This window comes from Vanessa cardui, chromosome 4 (genome assembly GCF_905220365.1).
Source record: "Vanessa cardui chromosome 4, ilVanCard2.1, whole genome shotgun sequence".
NCBI classification, from domain to species: domain Eukaryota; kingdom Metazoa; phylum Arthropoda; class Insecta; order Lepidoptera; family Nymphalidae; genus Vanessa; species Vanessa cardui.
In genome coordinates this window covers 5,311,231-5,334,588 of record NC_061126.1, presented here as the reverse complement: position 1 = coordinate 5,334,588, position 23,358 = coordinate 5,311,231, and the positions used below count along the sequence as shown (strand labels likewise).

Here is a 23,358-nt window from a genome sequence, read left to right as displayed (position 1 = left end):
AGGCTATTGGCTATTTTATTAAAACAATCTGACGGTTATTTGTTTGTGATAATACTAAAACGAGTAACAATTATCTAACGGCAGAAAGAAAAAAATGTTCAATAAACAGTATTATTTATAAATAAGCCCGTTAAATTTACAATATACATATATAATTGGCATGGTTATAATCAAAAATGGTAAATCTTTTGATCGATATTAGAAAAAATTTCCATTAAAACTAGGTAACTGAATTTATAATAATATACTTTTCAATTCCTGTAACACCATGAAGCGGCTTTTTTGTATTTTTCCCCGTTGATATTAAATATAATTCAGTCGTACTGCTACTTTTCATATTAACATTCAATATAACTCGTTGTTTAAATATTTTACTATTAACCACATACTATTACACTCGTATAAAAATATATTTCATTTTTTCAATTGAAAAAAATATATTTTTATTTTCACACAAAATGCTTGGAGAAGGCTAAGAATCCATAAAAAATAACTATAATATTCTTTTGTATTGACTGTTTTTTATCTGTATAGGGCTTAAACTTTTTAATATTTTCATTGACGTGCCTGACGTGAGAAGAGTACGGACACGACGACGAGCAATATATTTCGGCTTAGCTTAATTAGTGCATTGATTACGTTTCACATGATAGAAATCATAAAGTATTTGGCAATAGAACATTTCATCACAGGCATCGTGACTTAATAGAGCAGATAAAAATAATGGGCAAGGCTAAAAAAGGGAAGAAAAATCAGGCTGCTGAGGATGGGTAATTTTCTCACTATAACATATGTTTAAGTTATTTTGCTTGAAATAAAATATTAATATTTAATTATTAATAATATTTCAGTGATAGTGATGTGGAAACTACAACTATTGAAAGCTCCAAACCTGTCCAAAATAAAGGAAAGAAGTGAGTAACTTATAGGTTATATGTTATGCTTACTTTCTATTCATTTAAAGCTCAAATAATATGTTATTATAGCTTTATTCATATTTAGTTATATAATAAACATATCAGAAAGTATTGCTGCAGTGAATGTTGACAATTGAGTCATTGTTATGACAGTAAAATAAATTTCAGGAAAATAGTTGAGTCAGATGAAAGCGAAGATGAGAAACCAAAATCTAAAACTAAGCAGAAGAAATCAATCGATTCTGATGTTAAAGAAGTCACAAAAAATATAAAGAATGTATCAATTTCAAATAAGTCTAAGAAAAAAGTGGATGTCAGTAGTGAAGGTAAATTTATATCTAATTTGATCTTTTATAGATAGATAGATGTCACTTATTATATTGGTATATTAGATAATAAGTCTGATCAATATATATATTAAAAAATATTGTTGATTGCTTACATATTATTTAATATGATTCAAATACAATTTAAACTAAAATCTTTCTTGACATGATAAATACATGATTTTCTATAATTTAATTATATATATATATATATATACATAATATTCATGTAAGTCTTGTCCCTTATTTTTTTAATCTGTTAACCAAGATGTTTTTAATATGAGATAAAATATTCTGCTTTATTAAGTTAAGACTATAAATAATAATCATAAAATATAGATGTGTTGTGTGGCCCCTGCGAATTACTTGATCAAGGTCTTAAATCTTTCATGGATATTGTGGATTAGTGTAAAAAGTAGTATTTTGATTCTTGTTGAAATTTGTTATTGGAAGGTTACAAGTAAAATTAAAGTGATCATAGTCATACTGATGCATAATCATGATGACAATTTATGTATATTGTTGCATAATATTTTGAAATTCTATTCATTGATTAATGATTAATAAAAATAATCAGTGAATTATGACTGGTCAATTTAAGGTAGTTTTTACATCATTTATTTCATTAATAAACCTTTCAGATTTTTAATAATTGAGATTCCACCCATTTAGGTCGAAAACAGATCATGTACATAGTCATAGTGTAATTTCAGTTTTTGATTTTGCTTTTGATGTTATTATTTATTTGAAGTAAAATATGTGAGACTTTTTTGAGATCAATAAAAAAGCCTATTGGTGCTGTTAAAGAAGCTGTGCAAAGATGATTATTTTAGATTTTATTATGTTCGATTTTGTATTCATGTCTGATAATCGTGAGTGTGAGAGGGTGTCTGAGTCGGAAGTCTGGTACATAGAGGGAGTATGAGCTTAAGTAGACATCCTAAAACAAAATTGTCGAATGAATTAATATAATTCATAAGCATGGCCATTTTTTTCATTTTTCAGATAGTTGTTTTTGTCGCAATACTGTTTTGTGTTGATTTTTCATTGTTTCCATTTTAAGTTTTTCTGATGGGTTAGACATTCTACACCATAATGTAAACCATATTACCCGTAAATACATATTTATATTTCAATAAATCAAAACATAATATTTCTATTTTACTAGATGAATCAGATATTGAGTTTGAGGAAAAACCAAAAAAGAACAAAAAAAAGGAAGAGAAGAGTGCATTTTCCCTGCTAGAAGTTGAAGATTCGGCAGGGTCAGCACCTGAAGCACCACCTTCTTCTGAAGATGAAAAACCTCAAAAGCCTCAAAAAAAGGGTGCACAGGAAAAAAAAGAACCTGCTGGTAAGAAGGGAAAAAAAGCAAAGAGAAGGAAGGATGATAGTGATGAGGATATAGAAAAAGTTTTAGCAGAACTGGAAATGGAGTATTCAGGTGTTAAAAAGGAGGCTGTGCCTGCACCGGAAGTTGAGAAACCTTCGGAAGTAGTTGAGGAGAAAACTAAAACTAAGAAAAAGGGTAAGAAAGATGAACCTCAACCGGAACAAAATGAAAACGAAGCTGAAGATAAAGGTAGTGACAATGAAGCTGATGTTACCATAAAGACAGCTGCACAAAAGAAAAAAGAAAAGAAAGAAAGAGAAAAGCTAAAAAAATTGGAGGCTAAGAAGAAAGAACAAGAAGGTAAAAAGGATACAGAGCCAAAAACACCAGCAAAACCAACAGAAAAAAAGGCCGACAAACCAGCTGAAGAAAAAATTGAGGAAGCCAAAGCTCCTTCAGAAGAAAAGGAAAAGGATGGTGAAGGTGATACGCCAGCAGGCGAAGGAAAGAAAAAGAAAAAAGGAGATAAAGGTGACAAAGATGATAAAGGTAAAAAAGGGCCAACCAAGAAGACTATAGCAGCAATGCAAGAAGCTTTAAAGAAAGTAAAGGAAGAGGAAGAACGTTTGAAGAAAGAAGAGGAAGAAAGGTTGAAACAAGAAGAAGAGAGAGAACAGCAGCGTTTAGAAGCTATAAGGTTAGAAAAAGAACGTAAAGAAAGGAAGAAGCAGAAAGAGAAAGAAAGGAAAGAAAGACTGAAAGCTGAAGGAAAATTGTTAACCCCGAAGCAAAAAGCGGAGAAAGCTAGAGCTCAAGCAATGCTCGAATCATTAAAAGCTCAAGGTATAGAAATTGGATCCGCTGAGAAAAAACTGCCGCCAAGACCTGGAACTAGAATTAAGCCTACAAAATTAAAAACACAAATGTCACAAGAAGCTCCCAGCACCCCAGCTGAGGAAAAGAAGATTGAATTAGAGATAACAGATAAAAAAGTAAGTGTTTTGACCAACATTTGACTCAATAATTTTTTCTTTAACTTTTTTATAAATGAATATGGGAGCTAAAATGTGATTCCTTTTCTAAGAAATATTTTTCATATGAGTATTTATTTTCTTATGAAAGAAATGAGATCATCTAAAAGTTGCCTAACCTTCTTGCCTAAGTTAGTATACATGAATATTAATTAATATTATTTTCGTTCCTCAGGAAGAACCCCAAAAAGAAGAGGAAAAGAAAGAATCAGACAATGAATCAGTAAAAGATGCATGGGATGCTGAATCTTCTGAAGAAGAAGTAGAACCAGCTAAACCGGAGCCTGTCCCAGCAGCAAAAGAAGTAAAGAAATCTGAATCAGTTGAAGAAAAGTCTAAGGTAAATATTTATTATTAACATTCACAGAATATTAACAAACATAGTTAAAGGATACAATACAATACAATAAAGTCGTAAGATGAGCATCGTAATTGAAATAAACTCATTTAAAGTACTTCCTAAAATAAAATTAAGTTGATTGTTTTAAATACTATCATTGATTTGTAATGTATTTTTATGTTAAGAACTGGCGTGAAATATTTTACTTTTAATCTTTACTCCTGGTTTACGTTTGATCTGAATATTTTCATTGTTTATTATATCTATCTAAAAGTTATTCTATCATTGCGTATAAGTAAGTTTCTCTGCTCTTTTCCCGCCCAAACAACAAGAAAAACAAATGTATATAACCGATAAAAAGTTAAAAACGTTTCACATACACATTGATAAACTTTACAACACAAATTAGTCCAACAACACAACGCGTGCAGATAAAATTAGTGATATCTAGGGAATCTTAAACATATTTTCATAATTTTTCATATTTCATTCAAGCGACCGATCTATTGATAAATACATTTTTTTATTTTGGATAATAAATAAATTTATTCAATAATATGTTTTATAATTATTATTAACTTTAAAAATATTGCTGGTTATTTAAATATTTTTCCATTATATTCAGTGTTTCAGAAAAGGTGGGCTATACAATATAGATATAGTCTATGTTTAATGTAGCCACAGTGTCTCGTAACCATTAAAGAATCGTAATTATTAAAGAAAACCTAATATATTAGCAATTACTTTAAGGTTTTATAATTATATTTGAATAAACTGTTAATTTCTAAATAGTATTAATTTCGTAAATCAATGTATTTGATTGACAATCCAAAACTACGAAACCTACCGACTCTAAGAAATTGATATTATTATTACAGAAATAATAATAGATAAACTATTCAAAAAACTATTCTAAATATTACTATAGGTTATTAAACGGCGAGAAAACCATTTGTTACAATATTTATAAAAACTGTCCTATTTTTACCAAAAAAAATACAGGATTAAATACCTTCGCTGATTTTCACATTTGTTTGAAGGTCAATATATAATGTGACTAAATGCGGCGCATGGTGCCATTTGGATATCAGATTACTTTGATTACATGTGAAGGCATATCCCACGATGTCTGTGCTATATTTATTGTTTTAGTATCTCATTGTTGGTTAAAAACTGTGTAAAATATTTAGAATTCATAACAAATAAAATCTTGTATTATTTATCAGAAAGATGAAGATGATAGTTCAGATGAAGATGATGACGACAGTTCTGAAGACGAATCAAGTTCCGAAGAAGACTCGGAAGAGGAACAAATGACGGATGCGCAGAAGAAACGTGAATTGGTTTTGAAGAGATTAGAGGTAATTTAGTTGTTTTTATCTTATTCACTCAATGATATTCTAATAAACAGATATGTTATACCCATACTAAACAACAGAAAAAAGTGTGCCGCGCCGGGGACCGTTTATTTAACATTTCGTTACAAGTAAAAAGGATAGCTTGATAAAAACAATAAGTAAAAGGGATAACTAGATGTTTTAATTACGCAAAACGTATTACTACATAATTATGATGTATTATAACGTATTACTGGCATAATTATGATGAAAACGACTAAAGGCAAACGTCCCAATTAGGACGTTTTCTAGTCTTCACTTTTTGCGCGTTAATGACATATCTGTTTACTAAAACATCATTATATTCACTACATTTATTGAAATAGATAATTATAAATGATTACATAAAAACAAATAATTTATGGTTTGCCTCATATATATGTCTTATCTTAAAACAGAAACGGCGTGAAGACAACGAAAAGAATAAAACAAACAATCCTCTGCGAGCTGCCGTTGTGTGTGTACTCGGACACGTCGACACCGGTAAGACCAAGATTCTGGACAAATTGAGAAGAACCAACGTACAGGACGGGGAGGCTGGTGGAATTACTCAGCAGATTGGAGCCACTAATGTGCCCATTGAGAACATCAAGGAACAAACTAAGCATGTGAAGGGCGTAAGTTTATTGTCATTGTTTTTCATACAGCTCATACACATACACATTCCAATAGCAGGAGTTTAAAGGCAAAACTACTTTGACCTAGAATTGACGTTAATATGACGTCATTGGATCTTGAATAATCTGTGGTATTTAGATTTATGTTTAAAATTGTGGAAATAATGAGTTGTTATACCATAGATATTTGTAAGTTAGAAAGTATGTGTCAATTGAAATCTTTTTTAACTTCATACCTTTTGACGTTCGAATAAGCTATAATCCATATTTTTATTATTTCATCAAAAAATAAATCTAAAAGTTATCATCAGCTTTTATGCTTATACAAATGTTGTTATCACAATGATTATACAAATATTGTAATGAATTGTTTAAATGTATTGATTATATTTGTTACAGGTGAATGAGATAGCATTCAAGTTACCCGGGCTTCTAATTATTGACACACCCGGTCACGAATCCTTCAGTAACTTGAGGAACAGAGGTTCCTCGTTGTGTGATATCGCCATTCTTGTAAGTTTTACAATCAAGTTTCAACATAGTTATTTAGTAACATATTGATATAAACTTTATATTCATATCATTCTGCTATATATAGTGAAGTTAGAAGTTGCATTTTTGACAAATTTTGAAAAAAGCTAAAAAACGGGATAACTCAAAAATGGTTCACTTTTGGATCGTGCATATGGGGATTAAAAATTATTACAAATAGTCACCCCTATCACCTCCTAACGGATATACGTCGAGTTACCAATAAGCCTGTATGTAATAATATGCATAGGCAAAGCAAGTTTAACATATTAATTTTTAACCCTCGCTGTATACTAATAATTTCTTAATTGGAATTTGCTTTTGTTGGCAGGTAGTAGATATTATGCACGGACTGGAACCCCAAACGATTGAGTCGATAAATCTGTTGAAACAAAAGAAAACGCCATTCATAGTAGCGCTGAACAAGATAGATCGTCTGTACGACTGGCAGAGTGCGCAGAGGAAAGATGTGCGCGACATTCTCAAAATGCAGCAACCCAACACTCAGCTGGAATTCGAGAAGAGGAGCAAAGATGTCATCATTCAGTTCGCTGAACAAGTGAGTTCATATTTAATACTAATATTATAAATGCCAAAGTAACTGTCTGTCTGTCACTCTTTCATGACCAAACCGCTTAAGAGATTTTGTGGATTTGGTTTGGAGCAAGCTTGAATTTCGAAAAATGTTAAGGTACTATTTAGTATGACGTTTGACGACCAATTCAAGCGAAGTTAATTTTAATGTATTAATCAATTGTGGAGCTGAAATGGCCCAGTGGTTAGAACGCGTGCATCTTAACCGATGATTGCGGGTTCAAACCCAGACAAGCACCGCTATGTATATGTGCTTAACTTGTGTTTATAATTCATCTCGTGCTCGGCGGTGAAGGAAAACCTCGTGAGGAAACCTGCATGTGTCTAATTTCATTGAAATTCTGCCACATGTGCTTTCCCCCAACCTGCATTAGAACAGCGTGGTGGAATATGTTCCAAGCCCTCTCCTTAATGGAAAAGGAGGCCTTATCTCAGCAGTGGGAAATTTACAGGCTGTTACTTTACTTAATCAGTTGTGTGGTTGTTTGCTTCATATATTCATAATAAATATTTTTTTTAGCAAGGGATTAAATATAAAGCCCATCTTTATTTTATTGCTCAACAGAAGTACTTATTACAGCTTGACTTCTGATTGATGAATGTGTAAACTTGTACAGTCTCCCGTAGAAATGCTCACATTCGCGAGTCAGGGACTTGGAGATCTGTCTATTAAGCTTACATTTGGTAGTATCTGAGGATGTTACGATTATTTTCCATCTTTACTTCAAAAGCCGTATGGTAGGAATTAGAGATCATTATTGTTCCGTTTGCACGACGACCTTGAAAATCTTAGACCCAACCGCATGGATAGCTTTCACGAACGTGTTGTATGCCAGTTACATGTGTATGAAATGCCAATGCCAATGCTCTTCCAGGGTCTAAACGCGGCTCTGTTCTACTCCAACCCCGACCCGCGCACGTACGTGTCGCTGGTGCCCACGTCGGCCGTGACGGGCGAGGGTATGGGAAACCTGCTCGCCATGATCGTGCAGGCCTGCGAGGGCCCTCTGCACAAGAGGCTGGTCTTCTCGCAGCAGCTGCTGGCTACTGTTCTCGAGGTGAGCTACTGTGAACTACTGTACAGTGTACACTTACCATTTATTTTGGTACACACACAGAGTCGGATTTAAAGGTGTGGAGGCCCCGGGGCCACAAAGCAGTGAGGGCCCTAGAAACAGAAGCGTGAACACCCTAATAATTATATTATTATGAATTAATTAGTTTTTTTTTTATTTCAATCAGTAAGCTATGAATTGTTTCGTATTTGTATCGGTAACTTTTAAAATATTAAATTATTATAATTTGACTATATCTCAGTATTTGTTAACTTGCTGAAAACTGTGGCCCCCTCTCATGTGGAGGCCCCAGGGCAGTTGCCCCGGTTGCCCTCCCCTAAATACGGCCCTGTACACACATACATTACATAGATTATACAGGAAAAAAAAATTAATTTATAGAACACAGTGTAGGTAGCAAAGGGTTCATCTCAGTATAAGCTGTGCTAATGCACAGCACTGATTTTCACTAAGTAATTCCGGCTGTATATTTGCAATGCGCTAAAACCCAAATTCAAACTAAACTTCAATATTTGATTGTCAAATTTAAAACTATTACCGGGGTGGAAAAGAAACTACCCTGCCTTGATAAGAACCGGCGAAAACTTAAAGTGGGTTTGTTGTTTCTGCGAATTGGAAAGTTGTATGTATGGATGTTTGTTACTAAATAATGCTCGAACTCCGACTATGATATAATTTTAATTTCACACAGGTTAAAGCTATACCCGGGCTGGGTACCACAATCGACACGATCCTCATCAACGGTACTCTGAGGGAGGGAGATACTATGGTGTTGGCGGGGACGGACGGGCCCATCGTCACTCAGATTAGGTCTCTACTCATGCCCCAGCCTATGAAGGAACTCAGAGTCAAGGTCAGTTGGTTAATTTCTCACCATATTATTACGGCATACTGTTTTTTTTTTCATTCATTAAATAATAATTTTGTTTTTTTTTTTTTTTGTAATGCATCAATATTCATTATAATAATAATAAATATTAAATAAATATGAGACAACATCACATACATTACTCTGACCCCAATGTAAGTAGCTAAAGTACTTGTGTTTGGAAAATCAGAAGTAAAGACGGTACCACAAACACCCAGACTCAAGACAACATAGAAAACAAATGATAATCTACATTGACTCGGCTGAGAATCGAACCCAGGACCTCAGAGTGGCGTATCCATGAAAACCGGTGTACACACCATTCGACCACGGAGGTCGTCATTACATCGTATATAACAAAGTCACTGACCGCTGTCTGTTACTATGTATGCTTAGACCTTTAAATTTACCCAACGGATTTTGATGCGGTTTTTTTATAAGATAGTGTCAGTAACACCCTTGCCAAGCCGGGTAATAATAGTAATAATAGTAGTGATTTTATATAATAAATTATTTGTCGTTATAGAATGCCTACATAGAGCACAAAGAGGTCGTAGGTGCGCAAGGAGTTAAAATCGCCGCCAAGGAGTTGGAGAAGGCAATCGCTGGACTGAACTTGCTCGTAGCCCAGAAGCCGGATGAAGTCGAAGTGCTCATGTAAGGATCCAAAAAGTTATTTTTCTATCCTATATCTTATCTTAGTTCCCAAGGTTGGTGGCGCATTGACGATGTAAGGAATAGTTAATAATTCTTATGGCGTCAATGTCTATTGGCGATGGTGACCACTTACCATCAGGTGGCCCATATGCTCGTCCGCCAACCTATACCATAAAAAAATTTATTATTAAGTGTAATTTCTACGAAAATGATAACTGTTATATGTATTTTTATTTATCTGTCAGTAATAGTAGTTTATGCGGCAAGTCGATCATTGTTTCACTACGTAGCAAATTAGTACGATACTCATTTTTGAAGTTATTTTTATCGAGTGTCCTAACTACAACAACAACAACAACAGCCTGTAAATTCCCACTGCTGGGCTAAAGGCCTCCTCTCCCTTTGGGGAGAAGGTTTTTGGAACATATACCACCACGCTGTTCCAATGCGGGTTGGTGGAATGCACATGTGGCAGAATTTCTATTAAATTTGTCACATTCAGGTTTCCTCAAGATGTTTTTTGCTGAGCACGAGATGAATTATAAAGACAAATTAAGCACATGAAACAGCGGTGCTTGCCTGGATTAGAACCGGCAATCATCGGTTAAGATGCACGCGTTCTAACCACTGGGCCATCTCGACTCCCCTAACCTATCTATAAAATAACTAAAAAATTGTTTACAGTAAGCAGTAGTAGAGCTTTCAGAAAGAGCTTTCTATGCTTTACTCAGAATAATACTATGTTGAATTATAAAACTTATTTTAAGTTATTTTAACTGAAATCGAGTGTTGGTCTGATTTGCTTCTATTCTGTTGATAAAGAGGTTCAGTTTTGTTCATTAATAAATCGTTAAAAATGTTAGGAACCGTTTTTAAATTTTCCTCCGCTGAGCTAAAGTCTTACGTTTTCATAAGAAGACTTTATCGTTGTCTTAAATTTTCGCGTTTATTACACATTTAAATAAAACAAGTTATAACGGATTTGAATCGCGTATATTAATTATCCCGACGTTTCGAGCACTTTACAGCGTTCGCTCGGGATGTCAAAAATGATTAATATACGCGATTCAAATCAGTTATAACTAGTTTTATTTCAAAGACTTTATCGCTTATTTCACCAAGATTCTTCTATGAGGTCACTTACCTTTAAAAATGCTCTTTTATTTTCAAATTAATTTATAATAATAATTGATGTTTTAGAGAGGAGGTGGCTCGTGAACTGAAGTCCGCTCTGTCTTCGATCAAGCTGTCGGACCGCGGTGTGTACGTGCAAGCCTCTACGCTCGGCTCCCTCGAAGCTTTGCTTGAGTTCCTACGGACCAGCAAAATTCCTGTAAGCATTCGGATATTATAGCATTGAATAAGGGTTTAATAGGGTTGCTCTTACTAACCAAGTTGACTTTTTAAAGTCACACGGTAATGTTAAACTAGAAAGTCTTAGTATTTTCACCAATTAGGTGTTTAATATGTTTAATTTTGATGTGAAATAATATCAATTAATATACGGTTACATAGATACTTGTATAAAAAAGTAGTATCATTTGTATAATTTATTTACTATAATAAAATAGTTTAAATGTGCTTGAAAAAGAACATTTTGTGTAATAAATTGTGCTTTGTTTTTATTTCACAGTATTCCGCCATTAGGATAGGGCCAGTTGTAAAACGTGACGTCATGAAAGCGTCCGCCATGTTGGAACACGACTCGCAGTACGCGACTATTTTGGCTTTTGATGTCAAGGTAAGATATTACAAGAAAAGTACAATTTTACGGCTTGTAAATCACATAATATTAAACTACCTTAAGAACTTTTGTACCGATTTGACTGTTTTATTTTGACACGGTCAATTTTTACATTCTTAAAGCGGTTTAGTTTATGGTAATTTATTTTGAGCTGTTTCAATAAAAACCTAGTTAGTTAGTATTTAGATATCGAATAAATATTTATAACAAATTACGTAACTAAACTTAAGTAACTGAACATTTGTAACAAAAACTTGATTTGTTACAAATGCGCAGTTTTTTTAGTAAGCTGTATATGATTCCGTTTCTAGAAATATATCTGTATAAACTAAATAATTTCACTTTTCAAAAACGGTATGGAAGATCTAGCGAGCTAAATTTGAGTTTCTACAAAATGCTTAATGTACTTCACTGTGATAAAAAATTTTGTTTCTACAAAATGTACTTCGCAGTAGATTTCACTAAAATCCCTTCAGAGACCTTTAAGTATTGATTAGCTCACGATTTTGACAAACACGCACAGTTAAACAATACCTCTATCAACTGTAGCTTTAAGTAACAAAAGTATATCTTAAATATATGTTATTGACGAGATTCTCCACCCCCCCCCCCTCAGATCGAGCGCGACGCACAGGAGTTGGCCGAGAACCTGGGCGTGAAGATATTCGCGGCGGACATCATCTACCACCTGTTCGACAAGTTCACGGCCTACCGCGAGGAGCTCAGGCAGAGGAAGCGCGAGGAGTTCAAGCACATCGCCGTGTTCCCCTGCAAGCTCAAGGTCACCTACCGCAACACTATACCGACCCCCTGCCCCCCCCACGCGTCTCACGCGTCCGTCTCCTACCGCCCCCCCCCACACTATACCGACCCCCTGCCCCCCCCCCACGCGTTTCACTCACGCGTCCGTCTCCTACCGCCCCCCCCCACACACTATACCGACCCCCTGCACCCCCACGCGTCTCACTCACGCGTCCGTCTCCTACCGCCCCCCCCCCCCCACACTATACCGAACCCCTGCCCCCCCACGCGTCTCACTCACGCGTCCGTCTCCTACCGCCCCCCCCACACTATACCGACCCCCACGCGCCTTAGTACTCACGGCTCCTTCTCCACAGATCCTGCCGCAGTTCGTGTTCAACTCGCGAGACCCCATCGTGGCTGGAGTGATGGTAGAAGCGGGGATTCTGAAGGAAGGGACTCCTATCTGCGTGCCCAGCCAGGAGGTGACGCGATTTACTATTTAATACATTATTGTTAATAGTAATTTCTACAACAATTGATAACTGTTATATGTGTTTTTTTTATCTGTCAGTAATAGTGATTTAAACGGATACGCAGCGTATTAGTACGATACGCATTCGAATTACGGGTTCTTGGTAAAATATTTATAAACCAATATAATATGTAATTAGGACAAGTTTGTAAACATCAAACATGTTATATTTTAGTACCTATCTCCCAACACAAGAGCTCTCTGATAGACAGCCGATATTTAGCGTTCGTTCAGAACGTTCCTTGTCCATACTCAAGATCGCCATTAATAACTCATTTTAGAGTTTGTATTCCTGCACATCTTAGATCGCATGGGCTGGAACTTAAGCAGTATATCGCAATAACGAGTCGACACTACCTCTTACACCTGACAGAATATCTGTTCATATAATAAAATCACTAAATCACACCTGTATTAGGTACATAGATATAATACCAATTCAATGTTTAATAAAGAAATGTTTGTTCTAGTTCGTGGACCTAGGGCTTGTGACCTCTATCGAGGTCAACCACAAGCAGGTTGAGACAGCCCGCAAGGGGCAGGAGGTCTGCATCAAGATCGAACCGATCCCCGGGGAGTCCCCCAAGATGTTCGGCAGACACTTCGACGAGACTGATATGCTAGTCAGCAAGGTAACGCTTTGCCATTTTCTTATATTTTATAAAATGTTATTATCGATTCGATCGATTGAGTCGAGATGGCCCAGTGGCTAGAACGTGTGCATCTTAACCGATGATTGCGGGTTCAAACCCAGGCAAGCACCGCTGATTCATGTGCTTAATTTGTCTTTATAATTCATCTCGTGCTCAGCGGTGAAGGAAAACATCGTGAGGAAACCTGCATGTGACAAATTTCTTAGAAATTCTGCTACATGTGTATTCCACCAACCCGCATTGGAACAGCGTGGTGGAATATGTTCCAAACCTTCTCTTCAAAAGTAGAGGAGGCCTTTAGCCCAGCAGTGGGAATTTACAGGCTGTTGTTGTTGTTGTTGTATGCAATAATAATTCATTATAGAAATGCCTCGAAGCAAGGATTTGAAATAATTCATAGATATCTATGTTAAATCAAGACACGAATTGTAAATTTGACAGTAATCTGAAGACACACAAATGAAGTGATCTTAGAAAATAGCAATAGCGTCCGCCCAAACTTACTTTAATTGCATTTTATTATTTAGAAAAATATTCACTTTAGGCAATGATGTCCTAGTAAACAGATATGTTATTAACGCACAAAAAGTGAAGACTAGAAAACGTCCTAGTTAGGACGTTTGCCTTTAGTCGTTTTCTTCATAATTATGCCAGTAATACGTTATAATACATCATAATTATGTAGTAATACGTTTTGCGTAATTAAAACATCTAGTTATCCCTTTTTCTTATTGTTTATATGAAGCTATCCTTTATACTTGTAACGAAATGTAAAATAAACGGTCCCCGGCGCGGCACACTTTTTTTCTGTTATTTAGTATGGGTATAACATATCTGTTTATTAGAATATCATTGACTTTAGCATTTTGTTGTTTCGTTTTTTTTTTTAGTTCTTTTGTAAGAAGTAATAAAACGTTTCTTTAAGACGTCAATTTTTTACTCGACTATATAATATACATTTATTGCTAGTAAATTATTGATAGTAAAGATATAGTTGGGCTCAATATTCATTAAACCCAGCTGTTTTAGGTGTCAATTTTACTTGATTATTAAAGTAAAACTTTCAATGTGAGCTCAAATTGAGCTAGTCAGTCCGCATTGTCAACGATGGACCACATCTTAACTCGTTTTCTCGTCATGCAAAAATGTAACTTTGCCGCGACACGATACTAACACTATAAAGGTACAAGCATTTAAATGACTTCCGGTAATATATCTCAAGAATATTATTATAATATAAAATCCAGGAAGCCGCAACGACATAAACTTTGAATATACGCCAGAAATTGGACACTTATATGAATAATAATTTGATTTTTTATTTAGCGTTCGACGTCCATAGTAAAATCTAACACATGTTTTTGTTATGTAAATTAGACGTAGAAACAGGTTCTTATAAATAGTATCGAATGAAAATATCTTCAAAGATCAGATATAAATGTATATCACCGAAATTAATTAGCTTTTTTTTGTATATGTATATCAAAGGAGCGCGCGTGAAAGTTTTATTGGCACGTTAATAACTATACTTCGCGATGATGTTATATGTTATATCGGTAACATATTTACAATAATTCTATTATTAATAATACTTTTGATCTCTAACGATTAATAAAAAGCGAAAAAAAATTGTTTTTTCTACTTTTAATTTGAGTTATTGGTAATATCTTCTGATTCATTGATATATTTAATTTGAGCCATCATTCGACAGATTCCTTATAATTTATTCCAAAATTATTAGAAAAGATTTATATTTTTTTGAAATTTTAACGAATATCGCATTAAAAGTTTTTAAGAATTTTCCGTGTGATTGAATCAGATATCTTTAGGAATATCTGCATTTCGAAGTTATTGCCGAGTTTTGAGTGGCATATTATTCGATACAATATTTTATAGATGATAAAAAAGCGTGGAGTTAATACCTGTTGACTTTCAAGCAGGATATATTAATTTAAATAATTATATTTAACTAACTTGGTCTTTTTAAATGTTGAAAAAGAGTAATTACTGAGTTTCTTGCCGGTTCTTCTCGGTGGAATCTACTTTCCGAACCGGTGATAGCTTCACTTAATTGTAAAATGAAGATTCAAAAGTGCTTGTAAAAGCGTACTTGAATAAAGTTTATTTTGATTTGATTAAGAATTTTCCGTGTGACTGAATCAGTCAAATCTTTAGGAATATCTACATTTCAATGTTATTGCCGAGTTTTGGGTGGCATGATACCTAGCCATGGCTATAGCCTAGTCTTTGGACCATTGGTTGATGGCGCGTTGACGATGTAAACAGTAGGTATAATGTAGGCCCAACAAGTCTAATTGATTCTCCTAAAAAAATAAAAACAAACATTACCTTTTAATAATACTAGTAAAGATGGCAATTTTAAAATAGAATCATATATATCAACAAACCTTATAACGGTAAATATTGTAGAAGTAAAAACAAAAATTCATATGACATTTTGTTTTCTCATGAACGACGCAGTTGCAACGCTCATGAAATCATATTCGGCGTGACGTCAATTATTGTCAGTTATTGTAAATGTTTAGGAAATTGTGTTTAAACTTGGATCACGTTTTAAACTTACCCAAAATTATTATTATCTTTTTAAGATTACATCTATACTCCGTACTAATATTATAAATGCTCTGTCTGTCTGTCTCGTTTTCACACCCAAACTACTGGACTGATCTAAATGAAATTTGGTACACAAATAGTCTAGCGCCTGAGAGAAAAGACATAGGGCTACTTTTTAAGTGGATAAAATGTCTTGTATCAACGTAAAATGTTAAGGTAATTTGCAAATATATTCATATTATACGCGAGAAAAGCCGCGGGTAACAGCTAATTTGTTATAAACCTTTTTGTACCAGTTTTTTTTTAATATTAACCTTTAAAGTGCTGAACAGGTAAATTCTGACAATTTCCGATACGCTTTCTATTAATGTTGTGCAAGAAGCTTTGAACCTTCTCTCCAAGAAAAGAGGTCGTAGTCTGGCAGTGGAAAAGTTACAGCAATTATAAAAATTGCATTAATACAAATTTACACGTTGACCTGTATTTTAGTAACAAAAATGCTTTCGAAAAAAAAAAAAATTATTAAATAAAAGACTTATTTTTCTGCATTTATTAATACAGTTGATCTATGTACATATCAATCGCTAGTTTATATTGTTTTGGTTAGTATTATTTTAACGAACTGTTTTAAAAATGGAACGCAATCAAAATATTATCCATTGCTATTAGTATGAATAAGGAATATTATGCAATTAACACGTCCCTTTACATTGCATCCGAAGTGCAAATGTTTAGATACGAGAATAGAACGGAAACAGTATGTCGTTGATGTATAGTATTAAAACACGTCGTGTTGATATTTGCGTTGTGTAACTCAAACATCGCGTCTCCTACATAATATAAAACAATCATTATTTTGTGAGTGCATTCGTCTCTGATGCCATTGTCAATATTATATTAACATACAACATAGGATGCCTTTGCATTTTAATGAAACGTATAATATATAAGTCGTTTGTAATTCAAGTGACGGTTTTATCGAATGGATTTTGTCCAAATGTTTTATACTGCGTAGATATTTTTTGAATATTTATGTTATAGCCTGCGTAATAATTTAAACGAACTACCAATATATTATAAATACTAATAGTAGTATCTACAGACGGAAATATAATATATTTATATTTATTTTTCTAGAATGTTGAATTAATCTTTTGATATTCAAACATATGTCAGCTATATGTAATTTGGAGATGATAGACTTAACATTCGGAAAGCCCTTAAATTTGTATATATGTGGTAGTGGCGCCTTCACTTAATATAGTTTGTTGAATTACTCAAAAGTTCTCGTAAAGACATACTTGAATAAAATAAAAGCAAATGCTTATGTTAATTCAAGTATATAAAAGAAAATTAACACTAATCAAAAACAAATCATCAAATACCAATCCAACTGATTTTAGATTGTAGATTTTAGAAGTAGTCTCGATAATGCAATAATTGATAAAGCTAATTTAGCTTCTGAATTTTGAAGTGTTATGTGCAACAACTTAAAATTATATACAAGAGCAGAAATTAACTTTCCATTGAGTTATATCTATCCTCCATTGAGCAGCAAGCATGAATGCCGCACCCCGCCACGCTTTGGCATTGATCACACCAGGTCACTAGGTCAAGTGAGGGGTTGTTCTTTTCTTAGTAACCTGGGGATTTAAGAAATATAAACCTCTTCGTTTATATTTTTGCATCGAGTTCTTCCTTATCTGTTTGTCTTTAGATACGGTTTTGATTGATTTTGTTTAGATGCGATTTTTCGTATGGTATTTTATTTTCTAGCGAATTATGTTACGTTACCAAGTTCTCACAGATGTAACTCGTGTATGTATGTATGTAACTCTTTGTCTTTGTTTCTTGGTGGTAGGGCTTTGTGCAAGCCCGTCTGGGTAGGTACCACCCACTCATCAGTTATTCTACCGCCAAATAACAGTACTCAGTATTGTTGTGTTCCGGTCTGAAGGGTGAGTGAGCCAGTGTAATTACAGGCACAAGGGACATAACATCTTAGTTCCCAAGGTTGGTGGCACATTGACGATGTAAGGGAATAGTTAATATTTCTTACAGCGTCATTGTCTATATGGGCGATGGTGACCACTTACCATCAGGTGGCCCATATGCTCGTCCGCCAACTTAAACCATAAAAAAAGTCTTAAGTTAAGAAGGAAGAAAATTAAAGTACAGTTTCTTTCATACGCGGCCGATGATGAGAATTGGTAATACAGTGCAATTGAACACGGGGTCGACTGATGTGCTCTGCCTTACTTTTATGAAGAAATGTGTAATAAATTGTTAAGAGTTACAAACGTTATATTTGGGTAGCAAAAATAAGCTTCATTTGTAGAACATTTGATTTTCTATAAATAAAAATATTACTAGCAAATATGTATATTTGGTGCACATTGAGAATTTTCTCGTTTGAAAATAAAATACTATTAAGAAGATTTAAAAGTAAATTGAACTTTCTAAAGTCGTATAATTGAAACTGAAACTTATTTGAAATGTTTCATTCGTCGAGTCCATTGAAGTCTATTACTTAACGCAGCCCGCATCCTCCATTGAGCAGTAAGCATGAATGTAGCACTTCGGCCGCGGTTTCATTGATCACATCAGGTCACTGGGTCGAGGGGACTTGGCTACCTAACGATGTGCGTTACACTTACTACTAATGTAAGTCACGCAACCAATTAATTTAATACCTAAATAAAATCTAACGTAATCATTATCATTATCATTGCATAGTATAAAACAAAGTCGCTTACCGCTGTCAATCACTATGTATGTTTAAAATTTTATTCTATCTTTAAAATTTCGCAATGGATATTGATGCGTTTTTTTTTAATGGATAGAGTGATTCAAGACGAAGGTTTTTATATATAATACATGGACGATATAGTAAAGAATCATTGATTATTTTAGAAGTTTCTAATGTGATGTCGTACATAAACAAATTCTGTAGTATATTTAGTGTCAGTATTGCACTCGTGCGAAGTCAAGGTGGCTCGCCAGTATAAGATATTTGAAAATGAGGCGGCATGCTTATAGTCCTATTTTTGCTTAAATGATTACATATTCTATAATTTATTAATTATTTTTAAAATCTTTGTTCTCGATTTGAAAATATTATCCTGTTACAGTTTATTGCAGAAACTTTTATAAAAATTGGCGCGATTTGGAGAAATTAATAAAAAAGTATGAATAAAATACAATAATTCGTATGACAAAATGACACGTAGGGCTCATAATTGACGCAATGACAATAACTGTACTCAAAATATATGTAACATGTAACGTTGGTATTGAGTGAACGTGATAGAATAAGCGTTTCTTTTAATCCTCGTTTTATAAAGCAGTCGTTATGAACTGAGCAGTTTTCCGTCACCCGCGCGAAGGTCGTTTTATTTTCGGCCGTGACGTCACATGACGGCTTTCCATGCATTAGGTAAGAGATGTAGCGCGTGTTGGGCTTGGGCCTATATTTTTTAAAAAAAACACGTTTTCACCAGAACTTTACATCAATGTTTTGTTGTTATTATTCATTCGTTCCTTAGTTCTACATCGTAATTACTAATAAGTGTTCCATTGTTACGGTATGTTCTAATGAATCTGTCTCGTATATTAAAGATTTATTTTTGTATATGCTTATGTTTGGGTATAGACTACATTTATTGGGACATTAAACAAAGTAAGCAGCATTACCGACTTTACCATAAGTGGACATGGATCACGTATCCAGAAGTAGGTGTTACCAATGGACTCCAAATGACTTATACTGTATTTTATTTGAATGTAATAAAAATAAATCGATAAAAAAACGATATACTGCTAGCGCATATATTCCTGCGTGCCCTATTCTATCCTAGTGTTTGATTACTGTATACAATTATTAAAGCCATTGGTCAAAAATATAATTATCATTCATATATATCATCATATTATATTTATTATATAAATATAAATCATGAATACACATACAAATTCGACAAATTAGTCGGATGATATTCACTGATTGATTTTAAGCTTGAAACATAAAAACAAGACCTTTTTTTATTTAAAGTGAGAGGGATTGTTTTTGAATCGGATCGACGCAATACTTAGCATCTATTACAGTTTATTCAATTGAAGAATAAAAACATTGGGGAGACAGTTGTACATTGCATATTTGTAAATAAAACTTTAGACACATGTTAGCCCCAATAAGTAAGTCGGAACCGTGTAAAATTTTCTCACGGCTATGAACAAAGTAAGCTCGGATACGTGTAGGTATAGGTATTATTGAAGTTTGTTTCTAATCTCGCTGAGAAAGTTCCAGAAGTGTTTACATTGTTCGAACATGTGGCGTTATTAGTGTTCAGCATGCTATTATTATGTTGAAGAACTTCCCGTATCACGTCCTAGTAATATAGAGATTTATGGTTTCGCTAACAGCCCGACCCAGCTCCTCCCAATCGAGCACATTAAACATAATTAATCTTGTGAAATTCGTTGAAAACTTACGAAACACCGATCACGTTCACGTGCCCTGAATAAATTCCGTACAATATAAACGTTTTAACTAAATGTGAAATTCATTCATATTGTCCAAGTCAATCGACCTAGTCCATGAAATCTGCTATTTGGATGACTGCCCAGCTGCACCGTTTGAATTAAATTAGCGTCGGTTTACTTGGGTTTGAATATTATACAAAATCCTTTTTCAAAAATACGTTATTTTTACTTGAAAGTAATTATCAAAATTCAAAGCATTTTAACGATATCCTCGTCCCATAAATGTCTAACTAATAAAAGTAATTGATGACATAGACGAACATACGTCGAAACGATTTGAAATGTAAAAAAAGTTGAAACACTAAAGGCACTATACGGGTCTGTTTTATTGCAATTGTATGTGACGTGGCGACGAGGTCATACAGATACGAGCACCGCGAATATATCTTCTGTCTTTGGTAATAAGAAACAGTTGGTGTTCCGTGTTGCCGGGGCGGGGGAACGCACACCGACGCATCCGCCGTGGTAGCTCGCACACAGACGCAGTGACCGGGTCAAATCCCATTCTCGAAGCTCCATTGATATTTCGCATCGCGGTTTCATTGATGAAACTTCTTTGCTTTGCAGCCTTGTAGCACATTCGCATTGCACGAAAGTTTGAGCCACATATGTAAACAAAGTTAATTTATGTCTGCAGCGTTTTATTCAAAAATAATATACATCCACTTTAAAAATAAATCGTATTTAAAATACTGTTAATTTCATGTTATATGAAATTCATTATTTAAACTTGTACGGTTTTTTTAATACACAATTAAAAAAAAGAACTGTGCAATTTACAAAAAACGATTTCTTTTTTATTGAATAATCGTTGATTTTGATTTTATATAAATGCAATGATTTTAAAGCCAGAAAAAAATATTGTACTATTTGAATTAGGTACTTGAATTTCCCTTTTGTTACTTTTTTTTTAATTTCATTATATTATAATACATATATGAATATTTGAATTACTAAAAAACGGACACATACGAGCTAAAATTATACTAATTATTTGAATTATTACGAAATAATTTTAACCCATATCGCAAATTCTAAACTATGTAAGTGTGCCACGCCTCGGTTCATTCAGTATCCCGGATTAATTCAATGACGTCAAACCTCGAGGGGTTGGTGCAGCGAACCCAGGTCAGGGGTGCGGCTGACCCACTTCCATGCTTGCACAACCTGATCTAATTCCGAGTGACGTCATACTTCCATTCAACCCCGGAAAGTTGAATCGATGCTCTGAAACTAGGTCGGCTTGAATGGACTCCCGTCTACATTCACGTGCTATTTTTAACAGCGACTTGTTTGCATTATCACATTAATTATATTTATAAGGAAAATATTTGGTGTACAAACATTTTGAGAATAGAATATGTATGCTATAAATAATTGGTTCGACTCATATTTTCTTGAAAAACTACGGTGTCCCACGAGTACTAGGACCCTGCATGATTGCTCTCTATGATATTGAACCAAAATCTTTTTGTTGTCCTTTAAGTATGTATTAGTGGTAGTAAAATGACCCCAGACCAGATTGTATTAGCTTAATGTATACGTTGTAACTCTAACATACCGTTGTTGAACACGTGCATTCATATCCAATATAAAGGTTCTAATAAATCTATCATCTGAAGGAGAAGGTGATTGATTAATACTTGATTTTTAACACAGGTTTATAAGCTTAATTAGTATGCAAAAATAGGTATATATTTGTTATAAACCTATTTCATATTTTTTAATTATTTGGGTCGTAATGAAAATCACCTTCGGTTCAAACTACATCGATAAAAAATAATATTGACATTCATTGTAATAAAAATATTCTTTGTTACAGATATCGCGAGCGAGTATCGACGCCTGCAAGGACTATTTCAGGGACGACCTCATCAAGACCGACTGGCAGCTGATGGTCGAACTGAAGAAACTCTTCGCTATCTTGTAAAGTGTTGTAGTCGAGACAGTATACGTTACTTAGGATCTTCTCTCGTTGCTTCACACGAGTCAATTCGACACGTGCTCTCCTCGCGTCTTAATGTGTCTACATGTCGTTTACATGTAATTTGGATTCTATATTTGCTTTTTTATAAAGCTCTCATACTAAAAGCAATTTCTGTGGTGCAAAATTTTTAACCCTCAGTCTGTTCCATCTAATTATTCCGTTGTGTCTGAATCTCAGGACTTTAGTATAACAAATAACCGTTTTAACCTAGCCGCGCCCGTAGATACTTTTCTTTCATATGTTTTGTATCATACTTTTGTTTTTTCGAATTACATCGAGCATTCAATAATACCTCTGTCGTCTACATATGTAAATAGTCCATTAGAAACTATTTATTGAAGTAAAAACGCGTTTCATTTCCAACCTTTCGGTATCTTTCATTGGACGTCAATGTCGATCGATTCGAGAGAAATAATTTGCAATATAAATAATATATGCCAGTTATATTCTAGAGATACATTTTATATCACTGATTCTTTGTACATATACATACGTATGATTTATTTACTATTGTAACTTTATGTAAATAGTGTGGCATCGCTTGCATTTTATTTTTTTTTTATTTATGACCATGTCGGAGGGTGCAATAATTGATCTCGTGGGAATGTTTTATTGACAATAATCATTTCCTTGGTATCAAATTAGATGGGAATAAAGTTTTGTTAGTGATGTGATCTTGATAATAATGAAAGAATGTTATAAAAAGTAGCTTGAGTATAATTTTTTTAAGTATCACCCTCGCTGGCATTAGGTTTTAACGCGACAAGGCGTCCATATAAAGGTACAGAAGGTTGTAATTTTTTTAGGTATTATCCCTTTTTGAAATGCTTATATTATATAGATGGAATCGGACATATTCTTATATTGAAGAAATTTTAATAAATTACAAAATATG

The 23,358-nt window shown here is 34.0% G+C and overlaps 1 protein-coding gene across 1 annotated transcript; it reads left to right on the top strand.

Moving 5' to 3' along the window:
- The first annotated feature begins 551 nt into the window (after positions 1-551).
- LOC124543990 (eukaryotic translation initiation factor 5B) lies at positions 552-23,358 on the top strand. Its single transcript, XM_047122310.1, has 18 exons — positions 552-770; positions 852-914; positions 1,086-1,243; positions 2,412-3,568; positions 3,783-3,947; positions 5,174-5,308; positions 5,743-5,961; positions 6,361-6,474; positions 6,824-7,051; positions 7,962-8,144; positions 8,854-9,015; positions 9,557-9,687; positions 10,888-11,020; positions 11,321-11,428; positions 12,048-12,212; positions 12,550-12,657; positions 13,178-13,339; positions 22,299-23,358. Exons 1-18 carry the CDS (start codon positions 724-726, stop codon positions 22,404-22,406), a joined length of 3,546 nt encoding a protein of 1,181 aa, XP_046978266.1. The 5' UTR covers positions 552-723; the 3' UTR covers positions 22,407-23,358.